Source organism: Simochromis diagramma, unplaced genomic scaffold (assembly GCF_900408965.1).
Source record: "Simochromis diagramma unplaced genomic scaffold, fSimDia1.1 OVJJ01000302.1, whole genome shotgun sequence".
NCBI classification, from domain to species: domain Eukaryota; kingdom Metazoa; phylum Chordata; class Actinopteri; order Cichliformes; family Cichlidae; genus Simochromis; species Simochromis diagramma.
This window is the reverse complement of record NW_024386792.1, coordinates 7,032,562-7,052,467: the sequence shown is the minus strand read 5'-3', so window position 1 is coordinate 7,052,467 and position 19,906 is coordinate 7,032,562. Positions and strand designations below refer to the sequence as shown.

The 19,906-nt window shown below is 40.3% G+C and overlaps 2 protein-coding genes across 2 annotated transcripts; one reads left to right on the top strand and one right to left on the bottom strand.

Moving 5' to 3' along the window:
- The first annotated feature begins 1,154 nt into the window (after positions 1-1,154).
- Positions 1,155-13,028, top strand: LOC120728880 (pre-mRNA-splicing factor ATP-dependent RNA helicase DHX15). The gene is made up of 14 exons (XM_040024136.1): positions 1,155-1,339; positions 3,293-3,635; positions 3,810-4,003; positions 4,104-4,263; positions 5,136-5,354; positions 5,470-5,637; positions 7,818-7,904; positions 8,088-8,237; positions 8,903-9,011; positions 9,106-9,297; positions 10,849-10,971; positions 11,692-11,882; positions 12,275-12,444; positions 12,547-13,028. Exons 1-14 carry the CDS (start codon positions 1,275-1,277, stop codon positions 12,662-12,664), a joined length of 2,289 nt encoding a protein of 762 aa, XP_039880070.1. The 5' UTR covers positions 1,155-1,274; the 3' UTR covers positions 12,665-13,028.
- A 198-nt stretch (positions 13,029-13,226) lies between these two features.
- LOC120728881 (solute carrier family 22 member 7-like) lies at positions 13,227-19,387 on the bottom strand. Its single transcript, XM_040024137.1, has 9 exons — positions 18,786-19,387; positions 18,565-18,668; positions 18,336-18,490; positions 16,047-16,215; positions 14,967-15,090; positions 14,648-14,757; positions 14,335-14,549; positions 13,904-14,012; positions 13,227-13,796 (listed from the first exon to the last, which is right to left on the bottom strand). Exons 1-9 carry the CDS (start codon positions 19,164-19,166, stop codon positions 13,586-13,588), a joined length of 1,578 nt encoding a protein of 525 aa, XP_039880071.1. The 5' UTR covers positions 19,167-19,387; the 3' UTR covers positions 13,227-13,585.
- Between the last annotated feature and the right edge of the window lie 519 nt (positions 19,388-19,906).

Genomic DNA, 19,906 nt, shown 5'->3' with positions numbered 1-19,906 from the left:
AAGTATGGCTTGTTTGGAAGGGTGTCAAGGACAAAGTGTCTTCTTTCCAGGAAAACCATGACAGCACAACTTAGGTTTACAAAGCTGAACAAACCACAACTCCTGTAGAACAATGTCCTTTGGACAGATTGGAGCAGAGTGGAGATGTTAGGCAATAATGTAAAGTGCCACATTTGGTGAAAACCAAACATAGCATATCAGCACAAACACTTCAGGGGTGATGAGGGGTGATGATTTGCAGTAGTTTGCAGCCACAGGGCCTGGGCACCTTGCAGTCAGTTGACCATAAAGTCCTCTGTATACCAAAGTATTCAGTAGTCAAATGTGAGCCCATCTTAGCCAAAAAACTGATCATGCAACAGGACAATGAACCCAAGGAGACCTGCAAATCTACAGCAGAGTGTCTGACATAGTAAAGAATCGTAGTGTTGCAATGGCCGGTGTGGTGGGGCGTTACGAGAGCTGTGCATGAACCAATGAACGCAAACCTCAATGAAATGAAGCACTCTGCAGAGTCGGCCACAATTCCTCCACCGTGATATATGACACTAGGACTTTATAGAACCCATGGGAAAACCTTTCATATGACTTTAAAGTAGAATAAAAAATATTTTGATCTATGCTCAATCATCCAGGTAAGTAAATCTGTAAGGTTTCGGTGGATGAGTGGATGAGTGACAAAATGTTTCTCCCACTGAAAACGTTACATCCATATGAACAGTAAATATATATATATATATATATATATATATATATATATATATATATATATATATATATAATTTTGTAATAGATTAGGCCTAGAATTTTCCCCCAGTGACACACTATAAGCCCCTACCACCACTTCTAAAACATCTGTTTGCGTAATAATAAATAGATGTGCTTGATTTCCTGTGTGGTACGATTATCAAATTCATTGTTTAAGGACCAGTAGCTCAAACAAATGGGCAAAAAACGTGTTTTTATTTGCTTGTTTTTAATGTGCCAAATTTCTTTGAAATCCAATAGAAAATAAAAAGTATTATATGGTTATATGACTATATATAGAGCAATTGATAATAAGTGAAAATCCATTTGAAAGAGATTGCCGTGGAAACACCAGTGAAGACTCCACAACAGTAGGTGGCGCTTGCTGAAATTGTGTTACACAAATACGAAAAGAAGAAAACACTTCGGTCGGAGAACTTGCAGCACAGGAATCAGGAAATATAACCTGCCGGGTAGAACTGTGCCCGCGTTAATTGTTTCACAGAAAGCCACATTTTACCTTTAAGATGTCAAAAAGACATCGGTTGGATTTGGGTGATGACTACTCCTCCAGCAAGAAGAGGTCCGACGGGTGAGTGAAGTCCCACAGTTATCGCTCTCAAACTAGTCGGGTACAAGCTAACTGCTAGCTGCCGCTCTCGGTCACCATGGATGGAAGATGGGAGCTGAGAAAATATAACCCTAAGCTGCTCATGCTGCAGCTCTGCTTTATTCGCTGTTTCTTGATGGCACCTGAATGATCGTGCAGCGCGAACAGAAACGTGCTAAGTGCTTGTATTAAAAAAATACCGTAGACGTTGGGCTAACAAACGAAGCATCAACGTTACCTTCATCGTAGCGGGGGCACGTGTGTTTGGCTAACGTTAACATAGCTCCTTATCTAACCCGTGTTGGTTCACCTAGCCAGCCGTAGCTTCGATTTAAAAGACTGTGATTTGGTTCTTAAAATAGCCATCTAATGTTGTACTATACTAGCTGCGAACTAAAATTGTCCTTGGCGCCGATTAAGCTAGCAGAAACTTTAGCGTCTCTTAACACTCACATGTTTTACGTTGTGCTCGTGTGTGTTTATCTCAGTGAAAACCTTCACAACAGACTTACAGATGCGAAAGAAATCGTGGCAATTCTTTTTAAATTTGCAGGATTTCATTGAGATTGACTGTTCAAACTACCAGTAAAAGTAGGCTAAATATTGACAGTTTGCAAATAAGTATATTGTGACCCATTAATTGTAAACAATTTGTAAAAAAAAAAAAAATAAACATATAAACTTTAAAGCCTTCAAAGAATTTGATGTGATATTAGAAACATTTGCTATAACTGTGTGTGCTTGTTAAACTGACAGTGTGCACCCACTGCAGATATGTCAGTATCTGACTAAATGCAAAAATAAACGTCAGGTAGTTTAGAAGTGGCACTGCTATAAGGTCATAATTTAAACAGACTGGTGTCAGGTTCGTTTTATAACTTTAAAATATCACAACACAAAATCATAAGTATGAGGACAGCAATGAAGAATGCAAAGGAGTGACAGTTGGGTTCAAGGTGGGCGTGGGATTACACCAGGAATCGGTTCTGAGCCCCCGCTTGATTGCCATGGTGATGGACAGACTGACAGATGAGTTCAGGCAGGATCCTCTGTGGACTATGATAACAGAGGACGGATCTGCAGAGAGCAGGTGGAGGAGAGTCTGGATAGAAAAAGAATGAAAGTCAGTAGAACTAAGACAGAATACATGTGTGCGTGAATGAGAGGGAGACAAGTGGAAAGGTGGAGTTACAAGTAGTAGAGATGGTAAAGATGGATGAGTTTAAATAGCTATGAACTGAGGAAAAGAAATTTGAAGAAGAGAGTGCAGGTAGAGTGGCGTGGGTGGAGACCAGTGTCAGGGGTGGTGTGAGACAGAAGGATGGAAGCAAGAGTGAAAGGGGACATTTATGAGACAGTTGTGTAACCTGCTATGACTCTGATTTGGACATGGTGGCACTGACAGAAAGGTAGGTGGCTGAGCTGGTGATGTCAGGTTTTTATTAAGAGTGACCAGAATAGGCAGTGCATTAGAGGGACAGCTCAGGTTAAGCAGTTTGGAGATGAAATTATAGAGGCAGACAGAGGAGGGATAGTAGATATATTGCACAAATGATGTTGAGTATGATGTTTCCAAGCAGGAGGAAATGAGGAAGACCCCAGACGAGGTTCATGGATGTAGTGAAGGAGGACTTCATTACATCCATGGGTAGTGTAGTGGGTGCGATAGAGGAGGATGCAAGGGATAGGGTGAGATGGAGGCTCACTATGGCAAATAAATTTGCAATAGGCTGCCATTTAGTGCCTATCAATTAAAGTGGTGAAAAGGTCGGTAGACAGTTTAAACATGTTGAACGAATCAAGCATGCTTGAATATGGGAAACATGGGACAATGTCCCAACTTTACTCTCATTGCCCTGAGATGGCAAACTGTAGCCTGATTATTTCTTTTACAATTAGAATGTTGACAATGATGTGCTGTTCTAATGTTGACAGGAGAGACCGGGACCGTGACAGAGACCGTGAGGACCGTTCGAGGGATAGGGACCGAGACAGAGACCGTGATCGGGACAGAGACCGGGACAGAGAACCAAAGCCATCTAGTGCCCCATCTAACAGCACACCCGCTGCTTCAGCCTTACCACCGCTCAAGCAAATGGTCCTACAACAGCAGATCAACCCATTCACCAACCTGCCCCATACTCCCCGCTACTATGAGATCCTGAAGAAGAGGCTACAGCTTCCAGTGTGGGAGTACAAGGAAAGCTTCACTGACATCATCACACGTCACCAAAGCTTTGTGCTTGTCGGAGAGACTGGCTCCGGCAAGACAACACAGGTATGAAGTCAAGTAGATTGGTGCGTCTCTTATGTGTCAGTAATCTTGTGCTACCCTTGCTGAAAAAAGCCAACAGTGTGATGGCACAGTGTAAATGCATATCATTTTTAAAAAATTGATATTCTCTTGATTTGGTTTTATTAGATTCTCTGCAACCTTTGATTAAATCTGCAGATCCCACAGTGGTGTGTGGATATGGTTAGAGGCTTGCCTGGTCCTAAGCGGGCAGTAGCCTGTACTCAGCCCAGAAGAGTAGCAGCCATGAGTGTGGCTCAGAGGGTGGCGGACGAAATGGACGTCATGCTTGGACAGGAAGTTGGCTACTCCATCCGATTTGAGGATTGTAGCTCTGCCAAGACTATATTAAAGTAAGTGGTGCTGTGAGTGAATGAGATGGTTTGATTCAGAGAATCTGCTTTTCACTGGCACAGAGCAGCCCAGCCTAACAAAGCATTGTTGTTTCTTCAGGTACATGACAGACGGTATGTTGTTAAGAGAGGCCATGAATGACCCACTGCTGGAACGATATGGTGTGATCATTCTGGATGAGGCTCATGAGAGAACTCTGGCCACAGACATCCTGATGGGAGTACTGAAAGAAGTGGTTCGTCAGAGATCAGATCTGAAGGTATTTTTTTTCTTCACCCAAGTGGGATGTAATTTTAATGTATCTATGTCTTTAAAAACAGGTGCTTCCTAGATAAAAACAAACAAACAAACAATCTAGATGATTTAATAACAAAATTTAATTTCTACTCAGAATATTTAAAACATTTTGTAAGGAAAACAAAAGCAGGTGTGCCAGGTGAATTATGCTTCTTTCTAGTTGCCTCAGAAGTTGGATGTTGGATTTAGGAGTGACACCACTCACAAGTTGAGTATGTTCCAGTAGTAAAGTTAGAAACGCTAAGAGCAGCAGGATTTGTTTAGCCATTCATGCATCAGTAGCAAATATCACTAATGGAGCATGTCAATGGTCGTTAGCCATGTTAAATTAAGCAGTGTCTACTGGAGGTGGCCTTTGATGCTTGCCATGGTTGTAATTTGTTATCACTTTAGTTATCCCCAGAAAATGTAATTTTGTACACAAAACTGGATTTTGGATGTGGCCACTAAAGACGCTGATTAGAATTCCAACCAGGGACAAAGACCAGAAGAGACAGGAAGTCAGAAATTGGGACAGTGTGGAGAATCTGGTCAATTTAAAAAAAAAAAAAAAAAAAAAAAAAAAGAAACCTGGGGTAGACTAAAACCTCCACTTTTAGAGGTTTCTGGTGTGATTTGAAGTTGTGTGAATGACAGAAGAAAATGCAGATGGGGTATTTAATGTATAGAGAAGGATGATTGCATACATAGGAATTTTCATAAAAGCTCCATCTTTTGTTACCATGTAACAACATTAAGAGCACTATACAGCTAATATCATACAGAGATGATACCATTGCAGATATTTGTAAGATTTAAGTATTTTATATACCCACATATAAACTTTGTGTGCAGGTGATTGTCATGAGTGCCACACTAGATGCTGGGAAGTTCCAGGTGTACTTTGACAGCTGTCCTCTTCTAACTATTCCTGGACGTACACATCCTGTTGAGATCTTTTACACTCCGGAGCCAGAGCGGGACTACCTTGAGGCGGCAATCCGTACCGTCATCCAGATTCATATGTGTGAGGAAGATGAAGGTGACTGTCTTCTCTTCCTCACCGGTCAAGAGGTAAAGCTCATAATTCTCAGGTTACAGTTCCAGTAGACTTTAATTTGAAGCAGCACACCCTCCACTGATTCAAAATGCAAGGTTATAATACTTTTTTTTTTTTTTTTTCTTTCAGGAAATTGATGAGGCATGCAAACGGATCAAGCGTGAGGTAGATGACCTGGGTCCTGAGGTCGGAGACATCAAAATCATTCCACTGTATTCCACGTTGCCTCCACAGCAGCAACAAAGAATCTTTGAGCCTCCTCCTCCAAGGAAGCCAAATGGTGCAATAGGAAGAAAGGTACAAGTTTGAAATAAAGTCAAGGAGATTAAGGTTTTAAAATGCATTTCCTGTAAATTTGCTGAAGGTATTACATTCGCAGATGGTTGTTAAGGCTAGTGGAGAATAATGATGACCAATAACATTAATTTTGTGCATCACTTTTAAAGTTATTGCAGTTTCATGTCATTTACATAGTTGTCTTTATTATCTCAATAGCCTGCATTGTAAGATGTACAGTGGGGCAAAAAAGTATTTAGTCAGCCACCGATTGTGCAAGTTCCCCCACCTAAAATGATGACAGAGGTCAGTAATTTGCACCAGAGGTACACTTCAACTGTGAGAGACAGAATGTGAAAAAAAAATCCATGAATCCACATGGTAGGATTTGTAAAGAATTTATTCGTAAATCAGGGTGGAAAATAAGTATTTGGTCAATAACAAAAATACAACTCAATACTTTGTAACATAACCTTTGTTGGCAATAACAGGTCAAACGTTTACTATAGGTCTTTACCAGGTTTGCACACACAGTAGCTGGTATTTTTGGCCCATTCCTCCATGCAGATCTTCTCGAGAGCAGTGATGTTTTGGGGCTGTCGCCGAGCAACACGGACTTTCAACTCCCGCCACAGATTTTCTATGGGGTTGAGGTCTGGAGACTGGCTAGGCCACTCCAGGACTTTCAAATGTTTCTTACGGAGCCACTCCTTTGTTGCCCGGGCGGTGTGTTTTGGATCATTGTCATGTTGGAAGACCCAGCCTCGTTTCATTTTCAAAGTTCTCACTGATGGAAGGAGGTTTTGGCTCAAAATCTCACGATACATGGCCCCATTCATTCTGTCCTTAACACGGATCAGTCGTCCTGTCCCCTTGGCAGAAAAACAGCCCCATAGCATGATGTTTCCACCCCCATGCTTCACAGTAGGTATGGTGTTCTTGGGATGCAACTCAGTATTCTTCTTCCTCCAAACACGACGAGTTGAGTTTATACCAAAAAGTTCTACTTTGGTTTCATCTGACCACATGACATTCTCCCAATCCTCTGCTGTATCATCCATGTGCTCTCTGGCAAACTTCAGACGGGCCTGGACATGCACTGGCTTCAGCAGCGGAACACGTCTGGCACTGCGGGATTTGATTCCCTGCCGTTGTAGTGTGTTACTGATGGTGACCTTTGTTACTTTGGTCCCAGCTCTCTGCAGGTCATTCACCAGGTCCCCCCGTGTGGTTCTGGGATCTTTGCTCACCGTTCTCATGATCATTTTGACCCCACGGGATGAGATCTTGCGTGGAGCCCCAGATCAAGGGAGATTATCAGTGGTCTTGTATGTCTTCCATTTTCTGATGATTGCTCCCACAGTTGATTTTTTCACACCAAGCTGCTTGCCTATTGTAGATTCACTCTTCCCAGTCTGGTGCAGGTCTACAATACTTTTCCTGGTGTCCTTCGAAAGCTCTTTGGTCTTGGTCATGGCGGAGTTTGGAGTCTGACTGTTTGAGGCTGTGGACAGGTGTCTTTTATACAGATGATGAGTTCAAACAGGTGCCATTCATACAGGTAACGAGTGGGGGACAGAAAAGCTTCTTACAGAAGACGTTACAGGTCTGTGAGAGCCAGAGATTTTCCTTGTTTGAGGTGACCAAATACTTATTTTCCACCCTAATTTACGAATAAATTCTTTACAAATCCTACCATGTGAATTCATGGATTTTTTTTTTTTCACATTCTGTCTCTCACAGTTGAAGTGTACCTCTGGTGCAAATTACTGACCTCTGTCATCATTTTAGGTGGGGGAACTTGCACAATCGGTGGCTGACTAAATACTTTTTTGCCCCACTGTAGGTTTTTTTTTTTTTTTTTTTTTGACTGACACTAGGGGGCACTAAAGTATTCCTGAAGTCTGATTTTGGGACGCAAATGTTACCCTGTGTGTATTACAAATGGAAAGAAAAACTGATTTCTGATAATGCACAGTAGATCAGACCAAGGATAATATATAACAGAATTCTTATGTCTTTAAGAAAAATGCACATTTAGGCCATTTGTGGCAAAGAAAAAGTGCCAATACTGTGCTGTGGCCTAAATATAATGGATGAGTTTTGCTTTTGTGTGCAGAAACCCCTTTTAAACAAACAAACAAACAGATTCTCACCTATCAGGTTTCAAATATTTTACATCACTTTGCTTCTTCCCTCAGGTTGTGGTGTCGACAAACATCGCTGAGACTTCTCTAACAATTGATGGTGTGGTGTTTGTCATTGACCCTGGATTTGCCAAACAAAAGGTAGACCAAAAGTGACTCACCTGATTGCACTGATTGCTCAGCTTTATGATTAGTTTGGTCTCAAGTGATGTGAAAGTGACTGAAATGTAGATGTTTATGATTTTGTTTGTTTTTTTTCGTCTCATTGTAGTAATCTATCATGAGAGCTGTTGTACCTAAACATGCTTTGCCACGTGTGTCTAGGTGTACAATCCTCGAATCAGAGTGGAGTCTCTGCTCGTTACAGCCATCAGTAAAGCTTCTGCCCAGCAGAGGGCAGGACGAGCTGGAAGAACACGTCCAGGGAAATGCTTCCGTCTCTACACAGAGAAGGCCTACAAAACAGAGATGCAGGCAAGTGATTTTTTTTTTGTTGTTGTTGTTGAGGTTTGGATAAAGGCATAGTAAACTGTGAAGGACCTTGTATGCCATAGTGCAAATGGAGGGGCCTGGGACACACAGATTGTGGCAGTGTGAGTCACAGAAGCCCAAAATGACAACAGCTCATCAAATGAAAGGAAACTTTATACCGAATACTGAGTTATGCTGAACTAACCTGATTCCTGTAATATTGAAATAAAGTTAGAGTGTAGTAAACTTTCCTAAATTAGAGGCATGCCATCAGACTGCTGCCTTCATATGGATGCAGCAGTGTCAAGAAGTAAGAGTTTATACAGTGTAAATACTGCAGATGTCACTTCACATTCATGATCATTTGTAGATCATGCGGATTGCTTGAATGGTGATCACTCAAGCACAAAGATTTAAACTCTTTGCTGCCTTCGAAGTGAACAATCTGCCATATAAATTCAGCGTTATGTCTTCTCCACAGTTTGCCCTTGTACATAGGTCGCTCATGTTGTGTGACAAAGGCTCTCAGACATTATGCTAAGAGCTCTGCCCTTGTTAGCCCCTCATATCCCCTCACTTCACCACATCAGGTTAATCTTTGTGCTGCTCGCTCCTTCTTCAGGATAACAACATTCATTATATTTGACTTTATTATCGTCCCTTTGTAGGATAACACATACCCTGAGATTCTTCGCTCAAACTTGGGATCTGTAGTGCTTCAGCTTAAAAAGCTGGGTATTGATGACCTCGTCCACTTTGACTTCATGGATCCACCTGGTAAGTCAGCCTGCAGTCTTATTGTGAACTGTAAATAGTCCTTTTATGCTAGTTAGCCATGGCTAGCTGACCTCACTGTCTTTCCTCCATGCAGCTCCTGAGACGTTGATGAGGGCCCTTGAGCTGCTTAACTACCTGGCAGCTCTCAACGATGACGGTGACCTGACGGAGCTGGGCTCCATGATGGCAGAATTTCCTCTGGACCCCCAACTGGCAAAGATGGTCATTGCAAGCTGCGAGTTTAACTGCTCCAACGAGATCCTTTCCATTACTGCCATGCTGTCAGGTAATGCCCAGGACTGGGCTGACATCTTACTTGCCTGTTGTAGGCCAAGTCCCTTTGGGTTAACACTTCTGATTACAGGTAGTGTTAAAAATAATCCCAATGTACGTCCAGTTTGTGCACATTTTCTACTCCTCTAAACCAGCCATTCCCAAAGTCAAGAGTGCTGCGACCCATTTAAAACACAGAATATCCCACGGGGCCCACCAAGTCTTATCTTATGTCTTGCATAATAAATTTACTGAATAATGATGAGATGTATAGAAAGCTTATTAAAGAGGTGCTATTATCCTTTTCTTTATTCTGTCTCATGTATAAAAGGTACTGTCAAACTGAGGGATGCTCATATTGAATGGGCTAAAGAGATCCACATTTGTGGAAACAAACCTTGTGAGACACAATCTTGAACTTCAGACTGCTCTAAATGATTTCCTCTTGATTTCTGAGGTTTTTCCCCTACCCCTGGCTTTGCTTGATTTCAATGAGAGCAGATAACATTAATATGATTATCTAAGCCACGTAGCTCTGGCTGTGAGGACATCAGCCCCCATCAGAATTGAGGGGTAACGAATGAATAATAAACTGACTCATGCAAAGCTGCTCTTGTAGAGACAAAAAAAAGAGATCTGGGGGTCACTTATGCCCCTTTTAAGATTTAACAACTAAGCGCTGACTTAATGTTTACGAAGTACTCAGAAAACAAGTGCAGATCGTTTGTAGTGCCTTGTCCAGGGATTATGACAACTGAACAGGCTGATATTTCAGATGCTTGTCAATACATATATGACACATTTCATGCCAGTATTAGTCACAACTGATGTTATTTATATTGAATCATATATTCATCAGGGTGGTTTGTTGGAGAGTTTATTTTTGATTTTAGTACAAATAAGGAAATAATGAATCAGTTGGAAAAAGACAATAAAATACTCATATTTCTGTTTTGTTTTTTTGCCACAGGCATGTAGGTCAATACGACTTCATATATTAAGTCTTAACTTTACATCTCAGGTTTTTGTTTGGGTTTTTTTTTTCTTTTCTTGCATTTTTGTTAATAGAAAGCGAGTTTTTCACGAGTGCTTCATCATTAAAGAAAGTGGATAGGGCAGGCACCACTTGGACGTTTTTCATATTTATTGAATTTTCTTTTTTGAAGTAACACTTTAAAAATTAATGTTGCACTGTAGAGTAACATGTAGCTCAGATGTGTTTCAGTCTTCCACTTACTAAAAGGCCTAACACTCATGTAGCTAAAGTAAGATCTGTGAGTTTTGGAAAGGTTCAACTTTGTTGGTGTCCCTAACACTCTGCAGCTGTGTGAAAACTCTTGTTTTACAGATGTGGTTAAATGACCCCTCTCTACGAGCTAGTAACCATTACAGTTGGGAATGACCATGAGAACAGACTGCAGCTCCCTCTTATAGAGCTTGTGGTCCTGCCCTGTCCCAAGCAGTGTCGAGTGCCCTAGCATCATAGGCTTTGCTGCATTTTTCTGTGAATGTTTGACTCATCCCTATGGGCGGCTTTGTTGGGGCCCATACCAACCTTGTTTAGTCCCACAGTGTTTTGTCCGTCCTACGGAGGCTAAGAAGGCAGCAGACGAGTCCAAGATGAGGTTTGCTCACATTGATGGAGACCACTTGACGCTGCTCAACGTCTATCACGCCTTCAAACAAAGTGAGCATCAGTCCACGTTTTATTTGGATTTCTGCATGATGAAGTTAAACCTGCATTAATTTGCTTTTGTTTTTGTTTTTTTTATACACACACTTTATGGTCAGCAGAATAAGATGAAAGTGCAACATATGAGCTTTTAAAGCTAAAGAAAACGTGCTGAAGAAAGATGTGTTTATAATGGAGCAGTAGAATGGTTGAATGTTATATGATATGTGAGCATTCGTACAGAAAAATACAGTAGATGAATACAATGAGATTTGTTAAAACAGTCACAGGTGGCTTCTGGATAACCAGCCTGAGCAGAGATTTCAAAGACAGCACTGACTCTGCTGACCAGATTTCCTCAGGCAGTTTATTCCAATGCTTCAGGGATCTGACTGTGAATGTTCCTGGAAACAGATGAACCTCTCTGTTACATACAGGCTAGTATGCAACAGAGAGGTTTGAGGTGTTGTGTGACAAGACTCAAATGTATAACCTATTGAGAGCTACTGAGGTGACAGGAATATGCGTTTTTGTGTCCTCATGCATCATTTCGGTTTAAAATGACTAATTCAGTACATGATTTGTACACATTTATGCTTGAAAACATGTTTCATCTGACATATTTTAAAGATAAAGAGTCATGATCTATTTATTAACAACTCATTTGGGGATTAGTTCAATTTTGATGATCTAGTTAGCACCTTAGACTTGAATGTCTCTCATGCCTTTTTCCAGACCATGAGTCTAACCAGTGGTGCTATGACAACTTTGTCAACTACCGCTCGCTGATGTCTGCCGACAATGTGCGGCAGCAGCTGTCCAGGATCATGGACCGCTTCAACTTGCCTCGTCGGAGCACGGAGTTCACAAGCAGAGATTACTACATCAACATCCGACGGGCGCTCTGCACCGGCTTCTTCATGCAGGTGAGCAGACATAATAGATTTGGAGGAGGAGGAAGAAGAAGGAGCTTTGGGATGCTTTGAGGACAGTCTGTTGTTCAGTTTGGAATCAAACGCACATGAGTTTTGTTAAAACCTTTGCAGCCATAAATCGAGACACAGTACAGCGAAAAACGTGTATATTAGGAAAGCTGCTTTTGATTTCGAATGGATCTAAATTATTCTGTTACCCCAATTTTCTAATGATTGATTTATCTTTTCAGCCCAGGTAAAACAGATAATGTGGTCAGTGTTCCTCTCTGGCAGTAAACTGAAGTCTGCTATCAGCCTGTTAGTGGGCTTAGTGTTGAAAAGGATTAACTGAAAAGGATTTTATTGTTATCCTTTTTAAATTATTCTTTTGGACCTCCCTGCAGGTGGCTCATTTGGAGCGCACAGGCCATTACCTCACAGTGAAAGACAACCAAGTGGTGCAGCTGCACCCATCTACAGTCCTAGACCACAAACCAGAGTGGGTGCTCTACAACGAGTTTGTCCTCACCACCAAGAACTACATCCGCACATGCACAGACATCAAGCCAGAGTGGTACGTGTACAGACAATAAGATCTCACTAAAAGCTGTTATTTTAACATGTGTTGCGTTAGCTGAATGACGGGGTCATCCATGTTCTCCTGTCTCTGTTACAGGCTGGTGAAGATTGCACCTCAGTACTACGAAATGAGTAACTTCCCACAATGTGAAGCTAAGCGACAGCTGGAGCGAATCATTGCCAAACTAGAGAGCAAAGAGTATTCCCAGTACTGAACAACAGCCAACAAGTGTCCTGGAAAAACAACTGCTTACTTTAGTTTTAGATCTTTCTCTCATTGTATCTTAATGTTTCAAATTTGACTTTTTGATTATTTTTTAAAAATATTTTCTTTGGCCCCCCCATCAATGTTAATTCTGTAACTACGTGTACCGTCAGATAAAATGTCAACAACAGTGGTTAGACCCGGTCGTAATTACTGAAACGGAATAACAAATGTGTTATTTAGATGTGGTTGAATTTTGTTTAGGAAACTGCTGAGTCATAAACGTTTGTGCTTGCTTTGTTTCTTTAAAACAATGAGCTTTGACTTCATTTCTCTGTATAAATTAATTAGTAAAGTCAGTTATCCGAAAGACAGTTTGATCCGTGGTTTTTGTGCTTTTCTCTAGATGCTTTTGGTTGACTAAATATGGGAAAAAATCTTGGGTAAAGTGAATTAGTACTTGAACACCTGCTGTTTAAAAAAGAATGATCTACTTCAGTGCAGTGTTATGTTTATGCATAACATGACTTTAGAAATTCTGGGAAAATCCAGTAAACGGTTTGCTGGACTTCGACTCAGGCAAAATATATTTTTTAGGAACAAAAGGAAAGTAAAATGTAACAGATTTAATGAAACTCAGTTTATTGGAAATATAACACTAACAATAATTTCTCACCTGGAAATGGTTCTCAAAGTAGACATTAGTAGGACTAAAACAGAAAAATGTAAAAGTTGTGCGCATTTTAATGAAACTGCTGATTTATGCAATCATAGTAGTCGTCGTGGTAGTGTAATTAATTGATTTGGTTATTTGAAATCCTTTAAAGTTATGCAGTTTCTAGAGTAAACTGCACTTGAGTTCACAGAATAGACTGCACTTTGGCTGTAGAATATCTGACGGGCCGAACAAGTTCATGTCAGAGATTCTTTACTACTGCTTCTGTTCAATGTCTTCTATGGTCTCTGGCAGGCACCTGTTGCGGGTCTCTGAAAGGGTCCTTGCTACTATTCCCCCGAGTACAGCCACAAAGCAAAAGATGACCTGTGGCAGCTCCGTCCAGACCTCATCCAGTAAGAGGATCATAGGAGCCACAGCTACGCCAAACCGAGCCATGAACGAGTTGTAACCCATACCATTCTGCCTGAAAACATAAACATATTAGTCTTAATCAGAGGATCTTGCAGAAAAAGCGATGTCCTGAAGAGTTTATTCAAAAGCAGAAGATTGGAATTAGGCGTGTAGAGTTACCTTACTACAGTCGGGTACAGCTCAGAGCTATATAGCACTAGAGTGGCAAAGGATGCTGAAGAAAACCCTTTTCCAATGATGGCTACCACAGTCGTGGCGACCGACATTTCTACAAAGAGCATCAGAATCACGATTACCGCCAAATTTGAACACAAACGAAGATGGTGTGTTAGTGTAACGGTGCAAACGGTACAAAAAGGGAAAAAAAAGATTTAAAATACTGTGCAACAATATTGAGTGATCCCTCATTTCTTTTTGATTTTCCATTTTCTTTTGATTTATCACATTGTAGTTTATTTCAAAGCTGTAAAACATACAACATTACCACCATTCCCTAAGTTGGTAGTGACAGCAGTCTCTTCTTGAAAAAGATTTTTTTTTTTTAAAACAACCCAAATCTTAGATCAAGCCTGTGATCAAGAAGTGCCTACCTTTTGGTATCACAATATTGATTCCAAGACAAATGGCAGCCATCAGCAAAGTTCCCACCACAGTGTGTCGCCTGCCTATCTTTTCCAGTAAGTAGAGGACTGCCAGCTTGGCAGGAATTTCAATTAATGCATAGGTAAACTGAGTGAGATAGATGTTGAGCCCGAAACCTGTGATCTTGAAGCTGATGCCGTAAAATGTAGTTGCAACGCAAAACCTAGGGACGGAGAAGGAAGCGGCTCGTTAGTGAACAATCTGTTGGTTTACAATTTATACCCAAGATTCAATACACTGTAAAGCCCTGAGAATGCAGACCATGATATACCAGTACGCAGGGCCAGTTTCCTCATCTCAGGTGTCCGAATCAGGTCGAGGTAAGAGTAGGTTCGATCTCGTTTCTCCGTTGTAACAATGGTGGATAGTGTCTGAAAGAATTCAAAGCCATTTGAGGGCAAGCTTCCATTTGCAACAATGCTGTGAAGATCAGAACAAAACCTACGATTACATTTAAATAAGAATACACTGTATTCTTTAGTGCCTTTGTTCACCTTCTTTGTGTGTAATTAGTGCCTATAGTAACACCATAATGGACTCTACTTGGCTCCCTTGACTTAACCATCTGGAGCTTACAAACCTCTATTTCCAGTGTGTGGATCGACTCTTCTGTCCGATTCATGTTGGCACAGTTTTTCAGATATATCTGAGCTTGCTCCAGCTTTCCATTGGCAATCAGCCACCTAGCTGACTCTGGCATCCACCTAATGTTAGGGGGGAATTATTATTATTATCATTTTTAACCCATATGTAGGCCTATTGCAATGCAGCATTTAAAATAAAAACCAATCTCAAATATCTGTTCAGATTGAGAGACATAGTGAAGACTTGATAGAAGATTTTGAGCTAATAGTTGACCAATGGAGCTGGTTTTTAATAAAACAGATTGCAGAAGCCATGACAACAGACAATGGTTGGACATGTCTGATAACATGGATGATAATAAGAAGAAACCATACATTCAGAATCTAAATGTCACAGACTATAAAGAATTATGGTTCAGCTAAAAGTTATCAGTTCACTGTCCCTGTGGTCATCACACTGCTTCATTTTAAATTTTTGTCAAGTTTTGTCAGTTTTCAGGAGGTCAAAACTTCACTTGTGAGGTTTCAGGGAGCTTGACCTTTGACCACCAAGACCTATTCAGTTTATCCTTGAGTCCCAAGTTTTGTAAAGCATCAGATACGTAGTCTTTGTATTCAGTTAATTATTCTTCCTTCAAGATCAAGTGTCTACACTTACCCAAAATCACTTCCCTCGAAGGCCACAATCCCAGAGTTTTGTTAAAATTTCATAACTAATTTCATAACTAATCTATCAGGACAAGGACAAGCAAGGATATGCATGCCATTTTTGTTTCATATATGCAGTGGCAAGCTAGTGTTTAGTTACAGAGGAATCATCAAATTATTTTAATGCTTAAATTTTCTAAATTAAGCTTTGTTGTAAAAGGCAGAAATTGGGGTGCTTAAAATTTTACTATTACAACATTAGTATTATGTTATTAAATCGGTGCGCAAAATATTTTTAATCTGTGTTTGTCCTTCAACTCATGCATGACTAGATCGATGCTGGATGTTAACCAGTCACAGACTTCCAGGTGAAAGCGATTAAAGTGTACTGAAATGAGCCTCTGTTTGATAACATGCCTTAGTCATACCTCCAAATGAAGATGGCCAAGATTAAAGGTAATGTAACACTGATTATCAGCCTCCTCCAATCATTCACAAAATAGGCAATAAGTGAAAACGCTGTATTTCCAAACGTCCAGGATAAACTGTCGATCACTCCCACAATCTTCCTGTGTTCAATGTCCACCCACTCCACACCTGAAATAAACAAACAGTCGATTCATTTCTTAAGTAGCTTAATTAAAGAAAGCCTTTAGTATGATGCTTATCAGCAGCCTTAGAGGGGACACAATTCAAATAACTTTTACATGAGCTGAAAAAATGTTGTTGCGCGCACACAAGCCAAAAGAGAGTGGGTGCCTCTATCCTCTATAATGCAATATAATACTGTAATTTGGGAACGCGTTTCTGTCTTTTATGCAAAAATTTGCAATACAGTGTGCTCTCTCTGCGTCCCCCCCCCACAGAGTTGAAGCTGAACAGGCGTCTGCAGCAGCTCATTTTGATCTTTTTTTTCATTTTTAAATTACATTACTAAGCATACGGCACTACTCGTACTGCAAGTCAAAAGTTCACAGGACTACTGACCAATGTTCCCTCTAAGCTGCACGCGTGCGCAATTGCGCACTGCTGGCACGGTCTCTGCGCACAGTAAATCTGCGTTGCGCACGGAAAAAAAATCTGACCTGAATTGAAATTAAAATTAATACTTTAACAATTCTGTTTTGCAGTGTTAGTCAGTGAGTGACTGGCTGTGCCCGTATGGGATTAGAATGATGCCACCTTATCCCATAGTCCAGCCAATAATGCGATTTACATTCGTATATACGCAGCTAATCAACGTCGTTGACAGGCTATGACAGCGTCCTTATGTGCCGACACCGGTGTTTTAGCTAGCAAAGCGGCGTGGCTGATGTGGAGTGAAGCCACGTTAATGACAACGTGGACAACCATTGGAGATGTGAGCAGGACAGACGGAACAATTGACGGAAAAAGTGTGGATTTTATACCAGCTTTTAAATTGTGTTGATAGGCCACGTAAAACCAGAGTTACGATAAAAATATCTGCAATGTTTGGTTTTCTTCCTGAATACTATCGTTGTTTATATTTACTGCGGAAAGAAACGGTAAAAACAGCGTTTTATAAGGAAAACGAAAAAACCCCACCCTTTCCCATTGGTGGAAAAATGTACCATGTCGACCAATCAAAAAATGATATGGCAACAGTTGTTTAGGAAGGGGGAAGTTTTAGGAGTGACGGCGGTGCTTTGAGATGTGAGAGATTTGCGACGTTTAGCGCAAATCTTGTGTAGTTAGTGTGTAGTGTAGTTTTGTTGTGTGTGTCAGAACAATGAGGCGACTGCTGAATGTTACAGGTGTTACAGCAGTGATACATCTCCTGTTGTCAGGCCTGCAGGAATCAGGCTCCTTTATCTCATAGTGGACAGAAATTATTTTTTGAAGTGGCACAAATAATTTGTGTGGCATCAAATTTGATGCAGAACAGCTGATTGTTCTGTAAATAGCTTGAAATGTTTATTTAAAAAAACGCCTTGGCTGCATTTTTAGGTAAACAGCTGCAAAAAATGTTGTTGTTTGCATAACTCAATTACTTTTTTGAAGAAGTAACTATATAATTAATTGCCCAACATTGGTCATTATATACTGTATTTTGCAGACAGAGAGTTACAGGACTCTCTCCCAGACCACAGACTCAGACTCATAATACAAGTCAGAGCTTTATAAAAAAATTTTTTTAGAAAGTTGTGTTTTCAAAATTGGAGTTCAAGTTATTTTTACTTCCAATAGTTTTAACATACTGCACAGATCATGAACAAGATTTCTTTTTAAAAATTTTCATTGTAAGTGGGCTAAAGCAGTTAATTAAAAATAGTCTAACATAAATGCTGTAATTTGATTATTTTAATAAACCATGTAACTTGGATGGATTAGATGCCGGCGTGACCACAGTGCACACGTCTGATGTCGCTCACAGTGGTCCACGGGACCGCTCAGGGAGTTTGTGTGTTCGCTCAGACACATGAAAAATTAGAGGGAACATTGCTACTGACTAAACACTGCCTGCTATCATGACCTGTTACGTGTAATCAATGTGTGCAAAGCTCCTCTGTTCTAGAAAAAAAAAATAGATTTAAGATTTTTTTTGCGATTACATTTAAAGCTTTAGTGTGCTCACAGCAGTCAACATGGCATTGAAATAGTACATATTCATATACATTCTCCTCTGTGGCTTCTGAAGTGAAGCTGATATAAGAACGGATACAGTGTATGTTTAGATGAAGAAATGAAATAATCACTGAGGACTGCTGAAACGATGACGATGCCTGTGATGCAGAAGCCAGTAAGGAACCTCAGGACCATGAACATCACGTAGGAAGTAGAAAAGGCGCTTGCAACAGCAAACACCATCCCAGACACGTATGATACCAGCAGCATGATCCTTCTGCCATACCTATGGAAAAATCAGAAAGTCTCAATATTTGTTTTGTTTTTTTCAGTAGCTGGAACACTGGAAATCGCTGATACCTGTCACTCAGGCTGCCAAAGGCCATCGCTCCAAACATGACTCCAACAAAGAAGATGGTAGCAGTTGCTTTGTTTTTTCCTCTTCTATCACACACCAAGTCCCACTTGTACAAAGAAAAAAAAGATGCTATTCTACATTTGGTTGTGGGATTATTTAATAATTAGGAACAAATACATTTTAATTTATTTCACAATAGAAAAAAAAAGTACAAAAGAATCACCTCTGAGGTCAGAGTAGACTTGAAAGTAGTGTTATCGTACACCCATCCCTTCTGGCACGGCACTTTACGCGCATCAGTGATGTGGGAAGTGTTAAATAGCAGATGATATTGAGGCTCCTGGAACATCTGACAGGAGCTTGGAGTCCCATCCTGCTGAACTGGAATAGTAACAAGAAGCCTCTCTGTCTGGGATAAATTCATAAAAATACCCACATCATCCAGAGAGCTGATGTCACAGTGATGAGAGGGAACAGCTGCAATGAAATTGTTGAGCATGAAGTGGCAAGGCAGAGTGAAGCGGCCGATGAAACTGATCACAATGATCATTATCTGAAATCTTCCAAATCCGTTAATATCAGCAAGAACATTCTCAAACTTCATTGTGGCCTCCTGCTGTAAACGAAATGTCTTCCTTTAAGGTTAAAAAGAAAAGGAAAGTCCTCAGTTGCTTGTAGCCTATATCCGAAACTAGCAAATCTTTGTTTGATTTGCTTCTGGACTATCTGTAATAAGTCAGTGTTTTACCTGCTTAACTAATGTTTATCTATGTGACTGTAAATAGAAGCTTGCTCTAGTCTACTGCAGGCTCTCCATTGTTGACACAGCGGAATGACTCATCAATAATAAAGAAACTGCGATTCAGTGGAAATTTATGGGCAAACATGGGAAAAAGACAATTTGCATTTAGTGGTTTTTGACCACTTTTTATTTATTTCCTTTAAATAATATAACAAAATAGCAAAAGTAGCAATGAAAAAAAAAGACTATTGCTGTTACAAAAATGCGAGACAGGGTTCAATGTCCTGTTACAACAGGACATGAGCAAAACCAATAGGAATAAATGAAAAAAGCTGATGGAAAGCATTTCAAAGACATCAAGCTCTATTACATCATTTTATCTTTTTTTTTAATAGCATCTCTGTTTCTTATTTTGTAAGGGACCAGCAGCAGTTAGGACTGATCAGTGCGCTAAGACTAAAGTTCTATGAGGTAATACTGTGATCTGTTGAAGGCACACCAAATAATAGCATATATATATTTTTAAACCAAAATGTCACCTAATAAATTACTAACTACACCGTATGGTATGACCGGCTCTTGCTGGCAACATCTGAAACTTT